Source organism: Festucalex cinctus, chromosome 11 (genome assembly GCF_051991245.1).
Source record: "Festucalex cinctus isolate MCC-2025b chromosome 11, RoL_Fcin_1.0, whole genome shotgun sequence".
In the NCBI taxonomy this organism is placed as follows: Eukaryota; Metazoa; Chordata; class Actinopteri; order Syngnathiformes; family Syngnathidae; genus Festucalex; species Festucalex cinctus.
The window spans coordinates 3,600,057-3,622,645 of NC_135421.1; the positions used below are offsets into that span (position 1 = coordinate 3,600,057).

General features: G+C 39.9%; 1 protein-coding gene across 3 annotated transcripts in view; it reads left to right on the forward strand.

Annotated features, from left to right (window-relative positions):
- The window catches only part of ccdc93 (CCC complex scaffolding subunit CCDC93), a 198,092-nt gene that overhangs the window by 134,697 nt on the left and 40,806 nt on the right, over positions 1-22,589 (forward strand). For all 3 annotated transcript variants that reach the window (XM_077535938.1, XM_077535939.1, XM_077535937.1), the window contains one exon: positions 9,000-9,071. In XM_077535938.1, coding sequence (XP_077392064.1) covers positions 9,000-9,071 — 72 coding nt within the window. The remainder of the gene's footprint in view (positions 1-8,999; positions 9,072-22,589) is intronic.

Below are 22,589 nucleotides of genomic sequence, written 5' to 3' on the forward strand. Positions count from 1 at the left end.
CAGTTTCTGAGTAATTTTGTTGCTCCTTAATGCTCCACTCAATTTCAGTGGGAGTTTGTCAGCCAATATTTTAATCTTCAGTCACACTATAACACGGAAAATGTCTTTTTAAAAAATTAAGCGTTCTGTTAAGTGATGGCTATCTAGATTTGGGATGGAGTTCAGCTTCTTTTTAAAGAAACTGTCATCATCAAAGTTTGGGCTGTAAATATTCACTAACACAACTCGAACTTGAAACATCACCCACGACAATCACATATCTGCCATTTGGATCTAAAATAGTTGTGATACAACAAAGGGAATTTTTTTATGAATAGTATAGCTACACCTCTACCTTTACAATTAAATTGGGAGTGAAACATTTGCCCTACCCATTCTTTGTGAATTTTTGACTGGTCTGTCTTGCAAATGTGAGAGAACTTTTTTCCTCTTGATTACCCCATTCAGACCCTTAACATTCCAGCTTACAATTTTCATGACATCATTCCCTGGGAATACATGTGCGCTACCCTGCGCCATTGGAACAATTCAATTCAATAATATCAGTATCTGCCTCCAAAAAATGAAAAACAAACCAATTAGGTGCACAAAATATACAAGAAAACAAATAAAACAGCACACACACACAATACCACCAAGAAAATACAAACAAGGCACAACCCAAAAAAAACAACTTCAAACTGCTGCAAACTTGCATTTGCGTGCTACCTGCAGAAATAATAATAATAATAATAATAATAATAATAATAATAATAATAATAATAAATTCAATTTGTAATGCACTTTTCATCAGCATGATCTCATAGTGCTACAGAAAATAAAATAACATAAAAATAAAATGGGAAATAGAATAAATTTGGATTCTCAATTAAATTTCAAAGGCCTTTTTAAGTAGAAAGGTTTTCAGGCCTGATTTAAAGGAGTCCAGGCTCTGGGAGGCCCTCAACTGATTTGGGACCCTGTTCCAGAGTCGTGGTGCGGCTGCGCAGAAAGCTCTGTCTCCCATGGTTTAGACTGAGCCTGGTTTTAGGGACTTTGAGGAGCAACGTGTTTGAGGATCTGAGGGTGCGGGTGGAGGATTGTAGCTTGATCAATTATTTGAGGTAGGTTGGTGCAGATCCATGGATACATTTATGAGTCAGTAATAGAATTTTGAAATTGATCCGGGATGCAACAGGGGAGCCAGTGAAGTGATTTGAGAATGGGAGTAATGTGTTGGTATTTATTGGCTTTCATCAGCACCCTGGCAGCGGTATTTTGGATATACAGTATTGCAGCTTCTGAATGGAATTGCGAGGTAGTCCGGTGAAGAGCCCGTTGCAGTAATCAAGTCGAGAGGGAATGAAGGCATGGACCAGTTCTGCTGTTGGGAGGGATAGAGTGGGACAGATTCTTGTGATATTGCGAAGGTGGTAAACCAATGTTTTGAATAGATGTTTTATGTGATCTTTGAAGGTCAGGTGAGGGTCGAGCCGGACTCCTAGGTTTATTGCTGTAGAGGAAAGAGGAATGATCTGTCCATCAATGGTAAGTTGAACTATAGGTGAAGAAAGTATCTGATAGGTGTACCAATAAGGATATGGAGTAAGATCACTGTCAAAAAGACGTATTTGCGTGATTAACGATTCGTATCCATAATAGTAATAATCCGTGTGTTTTCAATGTTTTCATGTGAATACAATTCAAAATTGCGTGGGTGTGAATTCATTTATTGTGACTACGAATCTAAATAATGTGGGTTTGCATTTTTTTCTTGTGACTACGAATCTAAAACATGTGAGTGTAACGCCTTTTCAGTACAACTCTCACTTCTACGACTACGAAGCTTGACTCCACACAAGTTCACGGCTCTGCACGAATCTCTTCTGTGGATTGCATTTTACGAGTAGGACTTTCAATATGCAAATTTGGATGACGTCACGCCTGGATCACAGAGGAAACTAGTCGAACACAGATTCCTCCACCCGCGCTTGCGTCAAAGAACGAAGATGGCGGACGCGAGCAGGATGGATGGAGCTTCGAACAGCTCAGGAGAAGCGTCATCATCACAGCAGGTAAAGTTAACAACGTGAGTATCCAATTTATTAGTAATTTATTGTTATTGTTTTGTTTTGTTTTTCTTCCCCAAACAATGTATGGCTTCGGACTTAGAGGTGTGTTTTACGGCGAGCATTAAGTATAGCGCGAATGATAGTTAGCACTGGCAAAATATAAATAATATGACATGCAAACTGCGCGTTTATTGATTAATATACAGTGGCATGAAAAAGTATCTGAACCTTTTGGAATTTCTCACATTTCTGCCTAAAATCACCATCAAACGTGATCTGATCTTTGTCAAAATCACACAGATGAAACAACAGTGTCTGCTTTAACTAAAACCACCCAAACATTTACAGGTTTTCATATTTTAACAAGGATAGCATGCAAACAATGACAGAAGGGGGGAAGAATAAGTAACTGAACCATCACATTTAATATTTTGTGGCCCCCCTTTGGCAGCAATAACTTCAACCGGACGCTTCCTGTAGCTGCAGATCAGTCTGGCACATCGATCAGGACTGATCTTGGCCCATTCTTCTTTACAAAACTGCTGTAGTTCAGTCAGATTCCTGGGATGTCTGGCATGAATCGCTGTCTTGAGGTCACGCCACAGCATCTCAATGGGGTTCAAGTCTGGACTTTGACTTGGCCACTCCAGAACGTGTATTTTGTTCTTCTGAAACCATTTTGATGTCGATTTGCTTCTGTGTTTTGGATCATTGTCTTGTTGCAGCATCCATCCTCTTTTTAGCTTCAACTGTCTGACAGACGGCCTCAGGTTTTCCTGCAAAACATCCTGGTAAACTTTTGAATTCATTTTTCCATGAATGATTGCAAGTTGTCCAGGCCCTGAGGAAGCAAAACAGCCCCAAACCATGATGCACCCTCCACCATGCTTCACGGTGGGGATGAGGTGTTGATGTTGGTGAGCTGTTCCATTTTTCCTCCACACATGACGTTGTGTGTTCCTCCCAAACAATTCAACTTTGGCTTCATCAGTCCACAAAATATTTTGCCAAAACTTCTGTAGAGTGCCCAAGTGCCTTTTTGCGAACATTAAACGAGCCACAATGTTTTTTTTAGACAGCAGTGGCTTCCTCCGTGGAGTCCTCCCATGAACACCATTCTTGGCCAATGTTTTACATATAGTTGATGCATGCACAGAGATATTGGACTGTGCCAGTGATCTCTGTAAGTCTTTAGCAGACACTCTAGGGTTATTTTTTACCTCTCTGAGTGGTCTGCGCTGAACTCTTGGCGTCATCTTTGGTGGGCGGCCACTCCTTGGGAGAGAAGTAACAGTGCCAAACTCTCTCCATTTGTACACAACTTCGCTGACTGTTGATTGATGAACATCCAGACTTTTAGAGATGGTTTTGTATCCTTTGCCAGTTTTATACAAACCAACAATTCTTGATAGCAGGTCTTCCGACAGCTCTTTTGAGCGAGTCATGGTGCACATCAGACAATGCTTCTCATCAAGACAATTCTAACCAGGTGTGTGTTTTATAGTGGGCAGGGAAGCTTTAAGCCACTCATCAGTGATTGGGCACACACCTGACTTAAATTGTTTGGTAAAAATTGGTTTCAATTGCTCTTTAAGTATCCTTAGGCAGAGGGTTCAATTACTTATTCCTCCCCCTTCTGTCATTGTTTGCATGCTATCCTTGTTAAAATATGAAAACCTGTAAATGTTTGGGTGGTTTTAGTTAAAGCAGACACTGTTGTTTCATCTGTGTGATTTTGACAAAGATCAGATCACGTTTGATGGTGATTTTAGGCAGAAATGTGAGAAATTCCAAAAGGTTCAGATACTTTTTCATGCCACTGTATAGCGTCACTTATCGCAGAAATCTGGCCATTTTCCTGGTCTCTTTTTCGTCTTTGCAAACACGCTTGACTTCGTCGTTAATTTCCATTTGTATGCAGCACGTTTACATCAAAGCATATTTACACCACAACAAAGTAGTAGAAGTCCTTACTGAGCAACTGTAATGCATGTACTTAAAGAGAGGACTATTAATTAGTTCGCTATACTATATTGTACGAACATGGAATGAGGGTTAATGCAAATGTATCTACACTACTACTTAGAATTAACATATTCACCCCAAAAATAAATCAATGCTTATATCGGCCAGCCTCAGGCTCTTTTATTAGGAATAAGATAAAAATTATCCACAACCCAAAAATTCCGTTTTAGTTGTCTATAAGTTTATTCCAGAGCATCAGTGTGTAATATATGTAGAAATTACAATGTGGAATGCAGAGTATGACAGCACTCAATCGAGACAGTTATTGTTTTAGCTTGAAAGCTTGAAAAATATGTGTTTTGAATGTTTGTCCAACTTAAATGTATTATTTCAGATTGTACATGCCAATGCTAAACTATATATCCATATATATATATATATATATATATATATATATATATATATATATATATATATATATACACACACACACATTTATCTCTATGGTGCTAATTATTGCTAGTGAGTCTGGTTAATGCTCGCAGTAAAACATACGTCATTACCTTTTACCTTGCAAGCAATAGAATTTAGCCTCTAAGTCCAAAGCCATACATTGTTTGGGGGTGGGGGGGGTGGGGGCAACAACAATAAATTACTAATAAATTGGATATTCACGTTGTTATCTTTACCTGCTGTGATGATGACGCTTCTCCTGAGCTCGAGATGTTACGTTCGAGCCTTCCTGCTCGAATCTGATTCGAGCAAATGAAGCGAGCGGAGGCGTGTCGAAGCAGGGGTCCGACAACTGCTTCGGACATGCCGAAAATCACGTGACCACTGCAAACGATGCCTCGGACGTCACAAACGTGTCAGCGACTTCACGCTGTTTCATGGGAAAGATGAACTCGGTGTTTGACATACCTGCCTGCAGTAATTAAAGCCCCAATTACTTGATCCAAAAAATAGGCACGGTCATGATCATTCGGCTCAAATATTTTCTCCATTCAAGGATTATGGAAATACATATCCCATATAATAAAAAACTATCCCTGTTCACAAGCACCGCACTGGCACATTATAGTCTGTCGAGTAAATTTGATTCTATTTACAGTGCGACCAAATAGACAATTTCAGAGTAATATTTGCACTTGGAAGGGCGTAAAATAAATACTAAAAATAATAATACTCAAAATTCGAACTCACGACCTTCAGTTTGAGAGACAGCTACTTTACATGATCGGCCATGGAGCTCCTGACATCAGTGATGTGTATTAGTGTATCGCTGGTCAGCCGGAATCTTCCTGCAGTCTCAAAGCTGAAGCTGCAGATCGTGAGGTCGTTCCTCAACCCATGAGAGATAGGCTTTTATCATTTATTTTTTTCCAATCCTTGACTTTATTCTCTTCCAAGTGTAAATAAATAATAGCCTACTCTAAAAATACTCTTGTGGAAACCAAAGACAAAAACAATACACAGACTTGAAAGTTCAACTTTACTTGTGTAAATAACACTTTAAAAGGACGACACAATCCCACAGTTGAAAAAGATAGACATCTGCTGAAACTTAATTGAACTTAGGAAATGCCGAGGCTCCTTACATGATCATAAGTAATGAAGCTTTGTAAACAGTGATTCTAAAAATTCCATGTGCGCAGGTTTGACCAGCAGATGGAGCTCTTGCATTGTGTCAAATGCCTCGAAGCAGTGCTTCGTTTTAGCGCAGCTTCCGCCATCTTCGTTCTTTGACGCATGCGCGGGGGGAGGAATCGGTGCCCGACTAGTTTTCCCTGTAATCCAGGCATGACGTCATCCAAATTTGCATATTGAAATTCGTAGTCGTAAAATGCAATCCACATAAGAGATTCGTGCACAGCCGTGAACTTGTGTGGAATCAAGCTTCATAATCGTAGAAGTGAGAGTTGTGTTGAAAAGGCATTACACTTACAGGTTTTAGATTAGTAGTCACAAGAAAAAAATTCAAACCCTCGTTATTTAGATTCGTAGTCACAATAAATGAATTCACACCCACGCAATTTTGATTTGTATTCACATGAAAACATTGAAAACACACGGATTGTTACTATTATGGATACGAATCGTTAATCATGCATACGTCTTTTTGACAGTGATCTTACTCCATATAAGGAGTGCTTCCGTTTTCTTCCTATTTAATTGAAGGGAGTTACTGTTCATCCAGGCCTTGATTTCCTAAAGGCTGGACGTGAGGGATGACAGGGCTGTGGAAGGATTAGGGACGGTTTTGATGTAAAGCTGTATATCGTCGGCATAACAATGGAAAGTAGGGCTGCACGATATATCGAAAAAATATCGCCATCGCGATGATGGCACACGCGATAGGCCCATCGCAAAGACGTGCGATAAGTTAATAAATTAATACTTTGTTATTGGTAGTGTATTCTTAATGCTTGGTTGCACGTTAGCGTCTATCTGAGTTAACCCAATCAGACGCGACCTTAAATACGTAGCGTCACTCAACTCCCTAGATACTGCTCTCCTATTGGCTAGAGCGGCCCACAGCGACCAGTGAGCAACTCCGCAGCCGTGGATAGAGGAAGCTGCAAAGGCTGACGCGGCAGAGGGAGAAATGAACGAGAACGACAACAATGAACTACTTGTGCCTAAAAAAAAAGCACGTCTACAATATGGGACTACTTCGGCTTCAGAAGAGATGACTTGTCACAGACGCAAGTGCTGTGCAAGTCATGTCGAAGAATAGTGGCTACGTCAAGAGGAAACACAACCAATCTACACAGCCACACGCAGTACAACCACAAGAAGCTATACGAGTCATTCAAATCGAAGACCCCCAAAACTACTGACGCGAAGGCAAGTTGTAAAATAGCAAACCCACAGACAACCATTAATGACAGTTTTGCGAGCGTCACACCTTACGAGAAAACCTCCAAGCGCTACAAAGCCATTACCGCAGCTGTTACACGTTTTGTGGCCAAATGCATGATACCGATTAGCACTGTGGATAAAGAAGCTTTTTTGGATCTAATGAAGGACGTAGACCGGAGATACGTGGTGCCATCGCGAACCTACTTCTCACAAGTGGCCATTCCACAGATGTACGACGCATGTGTAACGACTGTCAAGGCTCAGCTGCATCAAATGTAATTTTTCGCTACCACCACGGTCCAGTCGCACAACGGAACCATTTATGAGCACTTTGTTTTCAAGAATTATTATATACATGTATATTTTTTATACATCATTTCATTTAAACACAGGATTTTATTTTTATTTAATTTAAATATAGAGAACACCACTCATGCTTGGGCACTTTATTTTATAATATTTTATTTTAAATAATACAGTAAACCATAAATGTTTAAGCTCCTGTTTTGAGATGTTTACAATTTTTGAACAAACATTGAAAATATGTAAAACTGAGATCAGTTTGAGCAATGTGTGACTGTGAATTTATATTTTTAATTCACAGAATACCTGTTACATTTTAAAGCTCTGCATGGTTGTCACCCATGGCTATGCTTGAATAAAATAACTGATTAGGAGTAATATATATATTTTTGTGTGTTTTTTTTTTAACTCTCAAGTTTATGGTAACAATTGTTTAAAAAGTTAAATGTTTGCAACCTCGTAAATTTAGTATCAATTACAACTGTGTAGATTAGATCATTAAAAGCTTATTTACTTCAGTACAAGATAAGGAAAATGTAATTTTAGAGATGTGTTAAATATCGCAATAATATCGATATCGCGATAATCAACACCCATATCGCATATCGCATCTTTTTTCAATATCGTGCAGCCCTAATGGAAAGGTAGCCCATGTTTACTGATGATGTGACCAAGGGGTAGCATGTATATTGTGAAAAGGATGGGTGCCAGGACTGAGCCTTGAGAACACCACAGTTGACATGGAGCGGCCTGGACATGGCCTGATATGGAGCGGCCTGGACTTACATTCTTCAAGGGAGACATATTCAGTCCTGCCTGAGAGGGATGAAATATTTGTCAACCATTGATGGACCCCACCAAAAATAACTAGAGCTGCCTGCAGCTATAAAGGGCCGCTCTACAGGCGAGCTCAAAATGAATTTAAATATTAAGTTTGAGTCTCCTTCAATTAATGAGCCAATTGATTATTAATTTAATTAACAATTATTGATTTAATTAATTGGACCGATTTCCCTTACATCTTGTTGATCGGGGCTGTGGGTTTTCCCCGCCCCCCTTGTCTGCGACGGCTCTTCTGCTTTTTGTGATGTATGGATAGACGCTGAAGTTCTTCTTCCATTGTTACATGATTTCGCGACCTCATTGATGAGTACAGCTTCAAGTTCGGGGTGCATATGGTATATGTCAGCAAATGTTGCATTCTTGCCGAAGGTTGCTTTGACTTGTTTTGTATACAACTTGCTGGCAAGGATAGGGTTAGTCGAATCCTCTCCTAGCTTGGATTGTCTCGCAACTTACACAACTCCTTCCGTAGAGCGCCAGCTGCTTTGAGGTTCTTTGCTAGCTGGGGTATTGTCATACCAACTACTAGCTTATGACGGCACAAGTGGCCATGTGTGTGTCGCTTTGACTGTCGTGTGGACGCCTCCTCTCCCTCACGAAGTCTGCCGCCCTCACTGCGTGGAGCTTCGTTATGTTCCGATGGTGACGTTCAATTCTATTGGCGAGCAGCGCGGACGAGATATCGAATCCTTATAGATATCTGTGCACACAGCAGTGACATTAGACAACACCCCAGCCCATGTGATTGCCTGTAAGGAGGGAAACATCTGATTGGCTGCAGACGGGCTCCGCATGTGTGTTTCTCGGCCGTGCGATATCAATCTCAAAAAGATCCACACACACACACGTGTTCATTTTCAGAAATGGCAACGGTGATTGTTTCCCAATGGAAAGTATTTGAGAAACAAAAAAAAACTTGTGCCCTGTAATCAAGTAACAAAAATTACTTTAAAAACACTTTTGTTTGTATTTTAGCAAAGGAACCAATTGATTGACATACAGCATAACGCAGACAGAGAGAAACTACAGAATGTCCGTCTTCTTATGGTAAGTAGAATTTGCAAATCCTACAAATTGTCTTTTTGTGCTAAGAGGTGGTATGATATGATGATATGTTAAACAAATCCAAGGCTTGAGGGATACATCACCATTCTGTCTTGAACAGAACTAATAGACAATAAGCATAGTGTCAAAAGTCTGTTCATGGTAAGTAGAATTTGCACATCCCTTGGAACTAGCTGTGTGATAGGTGTTACAGAGATGTTAATGTTAAATAAATATCTTGGTGCCCACAATAGTATCAGTATTGTATGCTGAACATTTTAAGAGTAATTGAAGTGTGCATTGCGTTTGCGTAAAAATCAGGTTTAAAACGTTTTGGGCTACCGAAGTAGCCGTAAGTTGACTGGTGCATATTAGAGTACTGAAAGTGTATGTGTAACGGTACACATTATTGCTTGTAGGCATTGTTGAAAAAGGCTTTAAGCTTAGCAAGTTGTCAAGTACACTTTGTGCCATGTTTAACTGCCCTAATGGAGTTAGGCAAAAAACACCTTTGCAAAGCTCGAACTAGACGGAAGAGCGTGCTTGTAAATCTATATTTATTCTTCACAATTTCCTGACAGAAAAGAAAGGTCAAGATGGACATAAAAGAGGCTAAAATTGTAAATTTCTTTCACACATTTATTTTGTCAATATTCTTGAAACCAAGGGAACAGTCGGAGGCAGCACGGTAAGCTAGACAAGTAATCGATTATCAACTTAATCGACAACTATTTTAACATTCGAGTAATCGTTTGGAGCCATTCATTAATTCCATATTGTCCAAATCCACTGACGTCAGCATATCAACAGTATTTCTTTGCTGATTTCTGTAGTCCTTCATGAAAGAAGATTATCTTCTGTGTTTAATCAAAATGAGACATTTTCAAACATCTGTTTTTACTTTGCAAAAACATGGTAACGGTAACATGGTACAACATCATCTCTTAATCAATACGAATGCAAAGTAGGTAATGACTACCAACTACTAGTTAATAAATAATTTTGGAATAAACTTTAATGGAAAATAAAAATTAATCCAATTAGTCTATTAACTCTTTTACTGCCATACATTATCAAAGAAAAACTTTGATATGAGAGAGGCTTTGATCATTGACGAAAAGAGATACAATGCTTCCATCTGCTGGCCATAGTTTAGAGTGTTTTAGATTCCACAACCCATTGACCAGGCAGCGCTGCACTTAGACGTTGCACTGAGGAAAAAAAAATTGTTGACGTTAATTAACGTTTATGGCAATATACGTCGTGATTTTACTGATAGTTATTAAACGTTTTTGATGGTCAAAGAGTTAATCTATTAAATAATCGATAGCTTAATTGATTCTAAAAATATTCAATTGTGACAGCACTACAGTGTTTGGACTAACGCATTTACAGAAACATTAAGTTTCTCAGCTTCTAAGTACCAGTAATTCAACTTATTACATACTATAATTGACATACTAATGCATATTAGATGTGCTTTGAGACATCTCATTACCTTATTGTCAGCACTGAATATCCCCAATGCGCCAGTTGGGTCACCCGCTACCAGTCATTTAGAACCTGCTTCCAGCCCCTTGAGTGAAGAAAGATTCTAATCGTCTCATCCTCACGTCCACTTAACATGGAAATCACATATAGAATATGTTAAATCTAAGTTGTTGTTTTTTTTTTGCGTCAGTGTATACGGCGACTCTCCTCTTGATTCGGCTTTATTTCCTGATAACGGTGCTTGATACTGTTCTGAGTGAGTCAAGACTCGTCTACGAACGTGACTCCTTGTTGGACCTTTACCACAACGGCGGCGTTTCGGATGTGTTCGAGCATGGTTGGGAGAAACCGTTGCCCCCGCTCTTGGCGGACATTCCGACTGAGCTCCGCGTTTGTGCGCTTCCTTTTCGACGGTGGCGGCGGCAGCGCCGGGGAAAACGCGGTGGCCAGCTGTTGAAGCTAAAGCGGGTGCTGGAACAAGCATCGTCGCCTGCTCGGTCCCGAAAGCCTGGATGTACTCCGTTGTGGTGTATCCCGGACTCTGCTGGTTCCCGGCTGCTAACGATCGTCGGCTCACCTGGACAGCCTCGGCCGTGCCGCCCTCCGCGCCTGGGATGCGGTGCCGACCTCCAGCTTCTTAAAGAGCTTCCCCGAGACCGCCGACAGGAAGAGCCATGCACCCCTGCTACTCCCACAAGGATCGCGCTATTAAATGCGCGGTCGTTGACAAACAAAACCTTCATCCTAAGGGAGTTCCTTCTCTCAAACGAGCTGGATTTCCTATGCCTGACAGAGACCTGGTCTGTCACCGGTGACTCCACCGTGATGATTGAATTACTACCACCAGGCTGTGCTTACTTGGACGCTCTGAGGACGTCGGGACGAGGTGGTGGAACGGCGAGTATTTTTAAAAACAACTATAAATGTAAACAATGTATGTTTACCACACCGAACAACAGCTTTGAAGCCACCTTCTTTGAAGTCGGCCAAACTGTACTGTGCTGTGTCATCTACCGACCTCCAAAATACAATAAGGACTTTTTAAATGACTTTGCAAATCTTGTTGCCGAAGTAATGCTAAAATATGACCATATCCTGATTATGGGGGACGTTAATATTCATGTGTGCTGCCCTGATAAACCACTGGCTAAGGACTTTTTGAACCTCATTGACTCATTTAAACTCTTTGACTGCCAGGCGTTATAAAAACAAAGTAAAACTAGAGCTGCGAGCAGCTATAAAGGGCCCTCGCAGCCCGGGCCACGTGGGGGTCCTTGCACGTGGGGGTCCTTGCACGTGGGGGTACTTGCACGTTAGGGTACTGGCACGTTGGGGTACTGGCATGTTGGAAGCAAAATTTCTTTGAAAATGGCATAATAAACGTTTACATGTAGAATTTTTTTTTGCCAGTGTGTGTCAAGCTCAACGGGTTTTGGTGATTGTTAAGACCTGCAAAAATCAGCGTCCTTATTTATTTTTAGGCAATGAGTTGCCCTGATTGGTATTTTTTGTAAAAGTGTATATATACATCATCGCTCGTTGTACTCATTGCACAATGTTACTTTTATTGTCCAAAGGGGCAATCAAAAATGAATAAAACAAAATGGAAACGTACATACGTTTGGATCGGTGTGAAGCCAGTGAACAATTTGAGTGGTGGAAACTAAAAGAATATTCATAAATGACTTAGTTATCACACTTAGAATGAGTTTACATTTTTTGTACAAAATACCGTATGTGTTTTTTTTTTTTTTATATATATATTGTGCCTCAAGGGCTAGGTGGCGCTGTATTTATAACTGAATGTTGTCATAGAGATACCTTCTGGCCTTGATTATAAGCATACATGTCAAGTGTGGGATTTTTTTGGAGCATGTACCGTGGAGTTATTATGCATATCCTTCATTCACGATATTGCTTTTAATGTCCACAGAGGCTATCAAAAATAAATAAAAATATATATATGTTTGGATAAGTCTGATGCCAGTGAACATTTTGAGTGGTGGAAACTAAAAGAATATTCATAAATGACTTAGTTATCACACTTAGAATGAGTTTACATTTTTTGTACAAAATACCGTATGTGGGGTATTTTTTTTTTATGCCTCAAGGGCTAGGTGACGCTGCATATATAACTGAATGTTGTCATAGAGATAGCTTCAGGCCTTGACGATAAACCTACATGTCAAGTTTGGGATTTTTTGGAGCATGTACCGGGGAGTTATTAAGCATATCCTTTTTCAGTGTGAAACACAAATTTTGATGCCCCGCCTTCATCATATAGTATTTCGAAAAGTCAAGATTTTTCCCCCTGCCGTTGGCTCAGGTCTTGACATGGTCCAGGTCAAGTCTTAACTCAGTCAGATGAAACGTGTAGGAGAAGTGGGCAAAAGTCTGCCCCCTGTGAATGTGCAAAAATCGTCAAAAATGGGACATTCAAAAATTCGTAGCTCACTTCCTGTTCATTTTAGCATATGGGTCCAAGAGACTTTTTTTTGTAGGTCTTGGGCTCCCTCATACACCTAAAAATTTTCATAGATCTTGCTTAAACGTACAACCGGGGCTGCTTCATTAAAATTTCCTAGGGGGCGCTATTGAGTCATTTTTGTAAAAATAGCACAATCAACAATAAAATATTGTTCATTTTACCAGGCCAGATGTGTGTGCCAAGTTTCATGAGTTTCTGCGCATGTTTAGACCCTCAAAACTGGCGTTGTTTTCTTGGCGAACAGTGCTTAGCCACGGCCACAGCGATTCGCGAAAACTCACAAACTTCGTGTTGTGACATCATGAAGGCCGAATCCCTCATCTGAGCAAATATGAGGTAGGTCCAGTTAACGTGTTTGGAGAAAAACGTAGAAGAAAATTCGTAAGAAAAAAAATTGCCACTAGGTGGCGCTATCAGTAAGATGAAATATAAGTTCATAGATGTCTTTAGGGCTGGACTCTCATCAAATGTGTGAAATTTTGAGAAGATAGGATCATCTCGGTCAAGTTAATGCAGCTTTTATTGTCACGAAAAATCTTTAGACTTTGCGGCACCGTAGCGGCCACGCCCTTTGGCGAAAAGTTACAATATTCGGTGTGGGGCATGATCAACATCTTAAGGCTTTTCTGACCAATTTTCAACTGGATCCCTTCAACGAGCTCAGCGCAGTAGCTAAAAACGTAAAGTATGACATTTATTGTTACCACTAGGTGGCGCTATATGTATAACTGAATTTTATCATATAGATGTTTTCAGGCCGTGACTATTACATTGCCTGAGAAGTTTGAGATTTTTTGGAGCTTGAACATGGGAGTTATTAAGCATTTGCTCTTTCTGGACAAATGAAATTTTAAAGGCAATATTTGATGCCCCGCCCCCATCATATAGTATTTCGAAAAGGCAAGACTTTTTGCCCAGTTGTTCTCTCACGTCTTGAGATGATAAATGCCAAGTTTGAAGTTAATTGGATGAAAAATGTTTGCAGAGGGGGAAAAAGCATGACCACAGTGAATGTGCCAAAATAGGCCAAAATTGGACATAAAAAAATTCATAGCTCATTTCCTGTACATTTTAGCTACATGGTCCCAATAGACTTTTTTGTGCATCTCGGGGTGCTACACGTGCCTGACAATTTTCGTTGCTCTAGCTCAAACGTGCCGGGCTTGGTTTTTATTTTTCTACGCTAGGGGGCGCTATAGAGTCGCGTTGTTATGACGACTTCATAATATCAAATTTTTCGCCGGGCCCGAGGAGTGTGCAAAGTTCGGTGAGTTTTCGTGAATGTTTAGGTACCCAAAATCGGGATCGTTTGCGGAGAATAAAGAAGAAGAAGAAGAAGAAGAACTAGAGCTGCGAGCAGCTATAAAGGGCCCTCGCAGCCCGGGCCACGTTGGGGTCCTTGCACGTTGGGGTACTTGCACGTTGGGGTACTGGCACGTTGGGGTACTGGCATATTGGAAGCAAAATTTCTTTGAAAATGGCATAATAAACGTTTACATGTAGAATATTTTTTTTGCCAGTGTCTGTCAAGCTCAACGGATTTTGGTGATTGTTAAGACCTGCAAAAATCAGCGTCCTTATTTATTTTTAGGCAATGAGTTGCCCTGATTGGTATTTTTTTGTAAAAGTGTATATACACATCATCGCTCGTTGTACTCATTGCACAATGTTTACTTTTATTGTCCAAAGGGGCAATCAAAAATGAATAAAACAAAATGGAAACGTACATACGTTTGGATCGGTGTGAAGCCAGTGAACAATTTGAGTGGTGGAAACTAAAAGAATATTCATAAATGACTTAGTTATCACACTTAGAATGAGTGTACATTTTTTGTACAAAATACCGTATGTGGGGTATTTTTTTTATTTTTTTTATATAAGCCTCAACGGCTAGGTGGCGCTGTATTTATAACTGAATGTTGTCATAGAGATACCTTCAGGCCTTGATTATAAGCATACATGTCAAGTGTGGGATTTTTTTTGTAGCATGTACCGTGGAGTTATTAAGCATATCCTTCATTCACGATATTGCTTTTAATGTCCATAGAGGCTATCAAAAATAAATAAAAATATATATATGTTTGGTTAAGTCTGATGCCAGTGAACATTTTGAGTGGTGGAAACTAAAAGAATATTCATAAATGACTTCGTTATCACACTTAGAATGAGTTTACATTTTTTGTACAAAATACCGTATGTGGGGTATTTTTTTTTCATGCCTCAAGGGCTAGGTGGCGCTGCATATATAACTGAATGTTGTCATAGAGATAACTTCAGGCCTTGACGATAAACATACATGTCAAGTTTGGGATTTTTTGGAGCATGTACCGGGGAGTTATCAAGCATATCCTTTTTCATTGCGAAACACAAATATTGATGCCCCGCCCTCATCATATAGTATTTCGAAAAGTCAAAATTTTTCCCCCTGTCGTTGGCTCAGGTCTTGACATGGTCCAGGCCAAGTCTTAACTCAGTCGGATGAAACGTGTAGGAGAGGTGGGCAAAAGTCTGCCCCCTGTGAATGTGCAAAAATCGTCAAAAATGGGACATTCAAAAATTCGTAGCTCACTTCCTGTTCATTTTAGCATATGGGTACAAGAGACTTTTTTGTAGGTCTTGGGCTCCCTCATACACCTGAAAACATTCGTCGTTCTTGCTTAAACGTACAACCGGGGCTGCTTCGTTAAAAATTTCGAGGGGGCGCTATTGAGTCATTTTTGTAAAAATAGCACAATCAACAATAAAATATTGCTCATTTTACCAGGCCAGATATGTGTGCCAAGTTTCAGGAGTTTCTGTGCATGTTTAGACCCTCAAAACTGGCGTTGTTTTCTTGGCGAACAGCGCTTAGCCACGCCCACAGCAATTCGCGAAAACTTACAAACTTCGTGTTGTGACATCATGAAGGCCGAAACCCTCATCTGAGCAAATATGAGGTAGGTCCAGTTAACGTGTTTGGAGAAAAACGTAGAAGAAAATTCGTAAGAAAAAAAATTGCCACTAGGTGGCGCTATCAGTTAGATGAAATATAAGTCAGTAGATGTCTTTAGGGCTGGACTCTCATCAAATGTGTGAAATTTTGAGAAGATAGGATCATCTCGGTCAAGTTAATGCAGCTTTTATTTTCACGAAAAATCTTCAGACTTTGCGTCACCGTAGCGGCCACGCCCTTTGGCGAAAAGTTACAATATTCCGTGTGGGGCATGATCAACATCTTAAGGCTTTTCTGACCAATTTTCAAATGGATCCCTTCAACAAGCTCAGCACAGTAGCTAAAAACGTAAAGTATGACATTTATTGTAACCACTATGTGGCGCTATATGTATAACTGAATTTTATCATATAGATGTTTTCAGGCCGTGACTATTACGTTGCCTGAGAAGTTTGAGATTTTTTGGAGCTTGAACATGGGAGTTATTAAGCATTTGCTCTTTCTGGACAAATGAAATTTTAAAGGCAATATTTGATGCCCCGCCCCCGTCATATAGTATTTCAAAAAGGCAAGATGTTTTGCCCAGTTGTTCTCTCAGGTCTTGAGATGATAAATGCCAAGTTTGAAGTCAATTGGATGAAAAATGTTTGCAAAGGGGGAAAAAGCATGACCACAGTGAATGTGCCAAAATAGGCCAAAATTGGACATAAAAAAATTCATAGCTCACTTCCTGTACATTTTAGCTACATGGTCCCAATAGACTTTTTTGTGCGTCTCGGGGTGCTACACGTGCCTGCCAATTTTTGTTGCTCTAGCTCAAACGTGCCGGGCTTGGTTTTTATTTTTCTACGCTAGGGGGCGCTATCGAGTCGCATTGTTATGACGACTTAATAATATCAAATTTTTCGCCGGGCCTGAGGAGTGTGCAAAGTTCGGTGAGTTTTCGTGAATGTTTAGGTACCCAAAATCGCGATCGTTTGCGGAGAATAAAGAATAACTAGAGCTGCGAGCAGCTATAAAGGGCCCTCGCAGCCCGGGCCACGTTGGGGTCCTTGCACGTTGGGGTACTTGCACGTTGGGGTACTGGCACATTGGGGTACTGGCATATTGGAAGCAAAATTTCTTTGAAAATGGCATAATAAACGTTTACATGAAGAATATTTTTTTGCCAGTGTGTGTATCAAGCTCAACGGGTTTTGGTGATTGTTAAGACCTGCAAAAATCAGCGTCCTTTTTTATTTTTAGGCAATGAGTTGCCCTGATTGGTATTTTTTTGTAAAAGTGTATATACACATCATCGCTCGTTGTACTCATTGCACAATGTTACTTTTATTGTCCAAAGGGGCAATCAAAAATGAATAAAACAAAATGGAAACGTACATACGTTTGGATCGGTGTGAAGCCAGTGAACAATTTGAGTGGTGAAAACTAAAAGAATATTCATAAATGACTTAGTTATCACACTTAGAATGAGTGTACATTTTTTGTACAAAATACCGTATGTGGGGTATTTATTTATTTTTTTTATGCCTCAAGGGCTAGGTGGCGCTGTATTTATAACTGAATGTTGTCATCGAGATACCTTCAGGCCTTGATTATAAGCATACATGTCAAGTGTGGGATTTTCTTTGGAGCATGTACCGTGGAGTTATTAAGCATATCCTTCATTCATGGTATTGCTTTTAATGTCCACAGAGGCTATCAAAAATAAATAAAAATATATATATGTTTGGATAAGTCTGATGCCAGTGAACATTTTGAGTGGTGGAAACTAAAAGAATATTCATAAATGACTTAGTTATCACACTTAGAATGAGTTTACATTTTTTGTACAAAATACCGTATGTGGGGTATTTTTTTTTTATGCCTCAAGGGCTAGGTGGCGCTGCATATATAACTGAATGTTGTCATAGAGATAGCTTCAGGCCTTGACGATAAACATACATGTCAAGTTTGGGATTTTTTGGAGCATGTACCGGGGAGTTATTAAGCATATCCTTTTTCAGTGCGAAACACAAATTTTGATGCCCCGCCTTCATCATATAGTATTTCGAAAGGTCAAGATTTTTCCCCCTGTCGTTGGCTCAGGTCTTGACATGGTCCAGGTCAAGTCTTAACTCAGTCAGATGAAACGTGTAGGAGAAGTGGGCAAAAGTCTGCGCCCTGTGAATGTGCAAAAATTGTCAAAAATGGGACATTCAAAAATTCGTAGCTCACTTCCTGTTCATTTTAGCATATGGGTCCAAGAGACTTTTTTTGTAGGTCTTGGGCTCCCTCATACACCTAAAAATATTCGTCGTTCTTGCTTAAACGTACAACCGGGGCTGCTTCGTTAAAAACTTCTAGGGGGCGCTATTGAGTCATTTTTGTAAAAATAGCACAATCAACAATAAAATATTGCTCATTTTACCAGGCCAGATGTGTGTGCCAAGTTTCATGAGTTTCTGTGCATGTTTAGACCCTCAAAACTGGCGTTGTTTTCTTGGCGAACAGCGCTTAGCCACACCCACAGCAATTCGCGAAAACTCACAAACTTCGTGTTGTGACATCATGAAGGCCGAAACCCTCATCTGAGCAAATATGAGGTAGGTCCAGTTAACGTGTTTGGAGAAAAACGTAGAAGAAAATTCGTAATAAAAAAAATTGCCACTAGGTGGCGCATCAGTTAGATGAAATATAAGTCAGTAGATGTCTTTAGGGCAGGACTCTCATCAAATGTGTGAAATTTTGAGAAGATAGGATCATCTCGGTCAAGTTAATGCAGCTTTTATTTTCACGAAAAATCTTCAGACTTTGCGTCACCGTAGCGGCCACGCCCTTTGGCGAAAAGTTACAATATTCGGTGTGGGGCATGATCAACATCTTAAGCCTTTTCTGACCAATTTTCAAATGGATCCCTTCAACAAGCTCAGCACAGTAGCTAAAAACGTAAAGTATGACATTTATTGTAACCACTAGGTGGCGCTATATGTATAACTGAATTTTATCATATAGATGTTTTCAGGCCGTGACTATTACGTTGCCTGAGAAGTTTGAGATTTTTTGGAGCTTGAACATGGGAGTTATTAAGCATTTGCTCTTTCTGGACAAATGAAATTTTAAAGGCAATATTTGATGCCCCGCCCCCGTCATATAGTATTTCAAAAAGGCAAGATGTTTTGCCCAGTTTTTCTCTCAGGTCTTGAGATGATAAATGCCAAGTTTGAAGTCAATTGGATGAAAAATGTTTGCAAAGGGGGAAAAAGCATGACCACAGTGAATGTGCCAAAATAGGCCAAAATTGGACATAAAAAAATTCATAGCTCACTTCCTGTACATTTTAGCTACATGGTCCCAATAGACTTTTTTGTGCGTCTCGGGGTGCTACACGTGCCTGCCAATTTTTGTTGCTCTAGCTCAAACGTGCCGGGCTTGGTTTTTATTTTTCTACGCTAGGGGGCGCTATCGAGTCGCATTGTTATGACGACTTAATAATATCAAATTTTTCGCCGGGCCTGAGGAGTGTGCAAAGTTCGGTGAGTTTTCGTGAATGTTTAGGTACCCAAAATCGCGATCGTTTGCGGAGAATAAAGAAGAAGAAGAAGAAGAATAATAATAACTAGAGCTGCGAGCAGCTATAAAGGGCCCTCGCAGCCCGGGCCACGTTGGGGTCCTTGCACGTTGGGGTACTTGCACGTTGGGGTACTGGCATATTGGAAGCAAAATTTCTTTGAAAATGGCATAATAAACGTTTACATGTAGAATATTTTTTTGCCAGTGTGTGTGTCAAGCTCAACGGGTTTTGGTGATTGTTAAGACCTGCAAAAATCAGCGTCCTTTTTTATTTTTAGGCAATGAGTTGCCCTGATTGGTATTTTTTTGTAAAAGTGTATATACACATCATCGCTCGTTGTACTCATTGCACAATGTTACTTTTATTGTCCAAAGGGGCAATCAAAAATGAATAAAACAAAATGGAAACGTACATACGTTTGGATCGGTGTGAAGCCAGTGAACAATTTGAGTGGTGGAAACTAAAAGAATATTCATAAATGACTTAGTTATCACACTTAGAATGAGTGTACATTTTTTGTACAAAATACCGTATGTGGGGTATTTTTTTTTTTTTTATATAAGCCTCAAGGGCTAGGTGGCGCTGTATTTATAACTGAATGTTGTCATAGAGATACCTTCAGGCCTTGATTATAAGCATACATGTCAAGTGTGGGATTTTTTTTTGGAGCATGTACCGTGGAGTTATTAAGCATATCCTTCATTCACGATATTGCTTTTAATGTCCATAGAGGCTATCAAGAATAAATAAAAATATATATATGTTTGGATAAGTCTGATGCCAGTGAACATTTTGAGTGGTGGAAACTAAAAAAATATTCATAAATGACTTAGTTATCACACTTAGAATGATTGTACATTTTTTGTACAAAATACCGTATGTGGGGTATTTTTTTTTCATGCCTCAAGGGCTAGGTGGCGCTGCATATATAACTGAATGTTGTCATAGAGATAACTTCAGGCCTTGACGATAAACATACATGTCAAGTTTGGGATTTTTTGGAGCATGTACCGGGGAGTTATCAAGCATATCCTTTTTCATTGTGAAACACAAATTTTGATGCCCCGCCCTCATCATATAGTATTTCGAAAAGTCAAAATTTTTCCCCCTGTCGTTGGCTCAGGTCTTGACATGGTCCAGGCCAAGTCTTAACTCAGTCGGATGAAACGTGTAGGAGAAGTGGGCAAAAGTCTGCCCCCTGTGAATGTGCAAAAATCGTCAAAAATGGGACATTCAAAAATTCGTAGCTCACTTCCTGTTCATTTTAGCATATGGGTACAGGAGACTTTTTTGTAGGTCTTGGGCTCCCTCATACACTTAAAAATATTCGGCGTTCTTGCTTAAACGTACAACCGGGGCTGCTTCGTTAAAAATTTCAAGGGGGCGCTATTGAGTCATTTTTGTAAAAATAGCACAATCAACAATAAAATATTGCTCATTTTACCAGGCCAGATGTGTGTGCCAAGTTTCAGGAGTTTCTGTGCATGTTTAGACCCTCAAAACTGGCGTTGTTTTCTTGGCGAACAGCGCTTAGCCACGCCTACAGCAATTCGCGAAAACTCACAAACTTCGTGTTGTGACATCATGAAGGCCGAAACCCTCCTCTGAGCAAATATGAGGTAGGTCCAGTTAACGTGTTTGGAGAAAAACGTAGAAGAAAATTCGTAAGAAAAAAAATTGCCACTAGGTGGCGCTATCAGTTAGATGAAATGTAAGTTAGTAGATGTCTTTAAAGCTGGACTCTCATCAAATGTGTGAAATTTTGAGAAGATAGGATCATCTCGGTCAAGTTAATGCAGCTTTTATTTTCACGAAAAATCTTCAGATTTTGCATCACCGTAGCGGCCACGCCCTTTGACGAAAAGTTACAATATTCGGTGTGGGGCATGATCAACATCTTAAGGCTTTTCTGACCAATTTTCAAATGGATCCCTTCAACAAGCTCAGCACAGTAGCTAAAAATGTAAAGTATGACATTTATTGTAACCACTAGGTGGCGCTATATGTATAACTGAATTTTGTCATATAGATGTTTTCAGGCTGTGACTATTACGTTGCCTGAGAAGTTTGAGATTTTTTGGAGCTTGAACATGGGAGTTATTAAGCATTTGCTCTTTCTGGACAAATGAAATTTTAAAGGCAATATTTGATGCTCCGCCCCCGTCGTATAGTATTTCGAAAAGGCAAGATGTTTTGCCCAGCTGTTCTCTTAGGTCTTGAGATGATAAATGCCAAGTTTGAAGTCAATTGGATGAAAAATGTTTGCAAAGGGGGAAAAAGCATGACCACAGTGAATGTGCCAAAATAGGCCAAAATTGGACATTAAAAAATTCATAGCTCACTTCCTGTACATTTTAGCTACATGGTCCCAATAGACTTTTTTGTGCGTCTCGGGGTGCTACACGTGCCTGCCAATTTTTGTTGCTCTAGCTCAAACGTGTCGGGCTTGGTTTTTATTTTTCTACGCTAGGGGGCGCTATAGAGTCGCGTTGTTATAACGACTTCATAATATCAAATTTTTCGCCGGACCTGAGGAGTGTGCAAAGTTTGGTGAGTTTTCGTGAATATTTAGGTACCCAAAATCGCGATTGTTTGCGGAGAATAAAGAAGAAGAAGAATAATAATAATAATAATAATAATAATAATAATAATAATAATAATAATAATAATAATAATAATTTTTACAAAAACAATAGGGACCTCGCAGCGGTCGCTGCTCGGGCCCTAATAATAATAATAATAATAATAATAATAATAATAATTTTTACAAAAACAATAGGGACCTCGCAGCGGTCGCTGCTCGGGCCCTAATAATAATAATAATTTTTACAAAAACAATAGGGACCTCGCAGCGGTCGCTGCTCGGGCCCTAACTAGAGCTGCGAGCAGCTATAAAGGGCCCTCGCAGCCCGGGCCACGTTGGGGTCCTTGCACGTTGGGGTACTTGCACGTTGGGGTACTGGCACGTTGGGGTACTGGCATATTGGAAGCAAAATTTCTTTGAAAATGGCATAATAAACGTTTACATGTAGAATATTTTTTTTGCCAGTGTCTGTC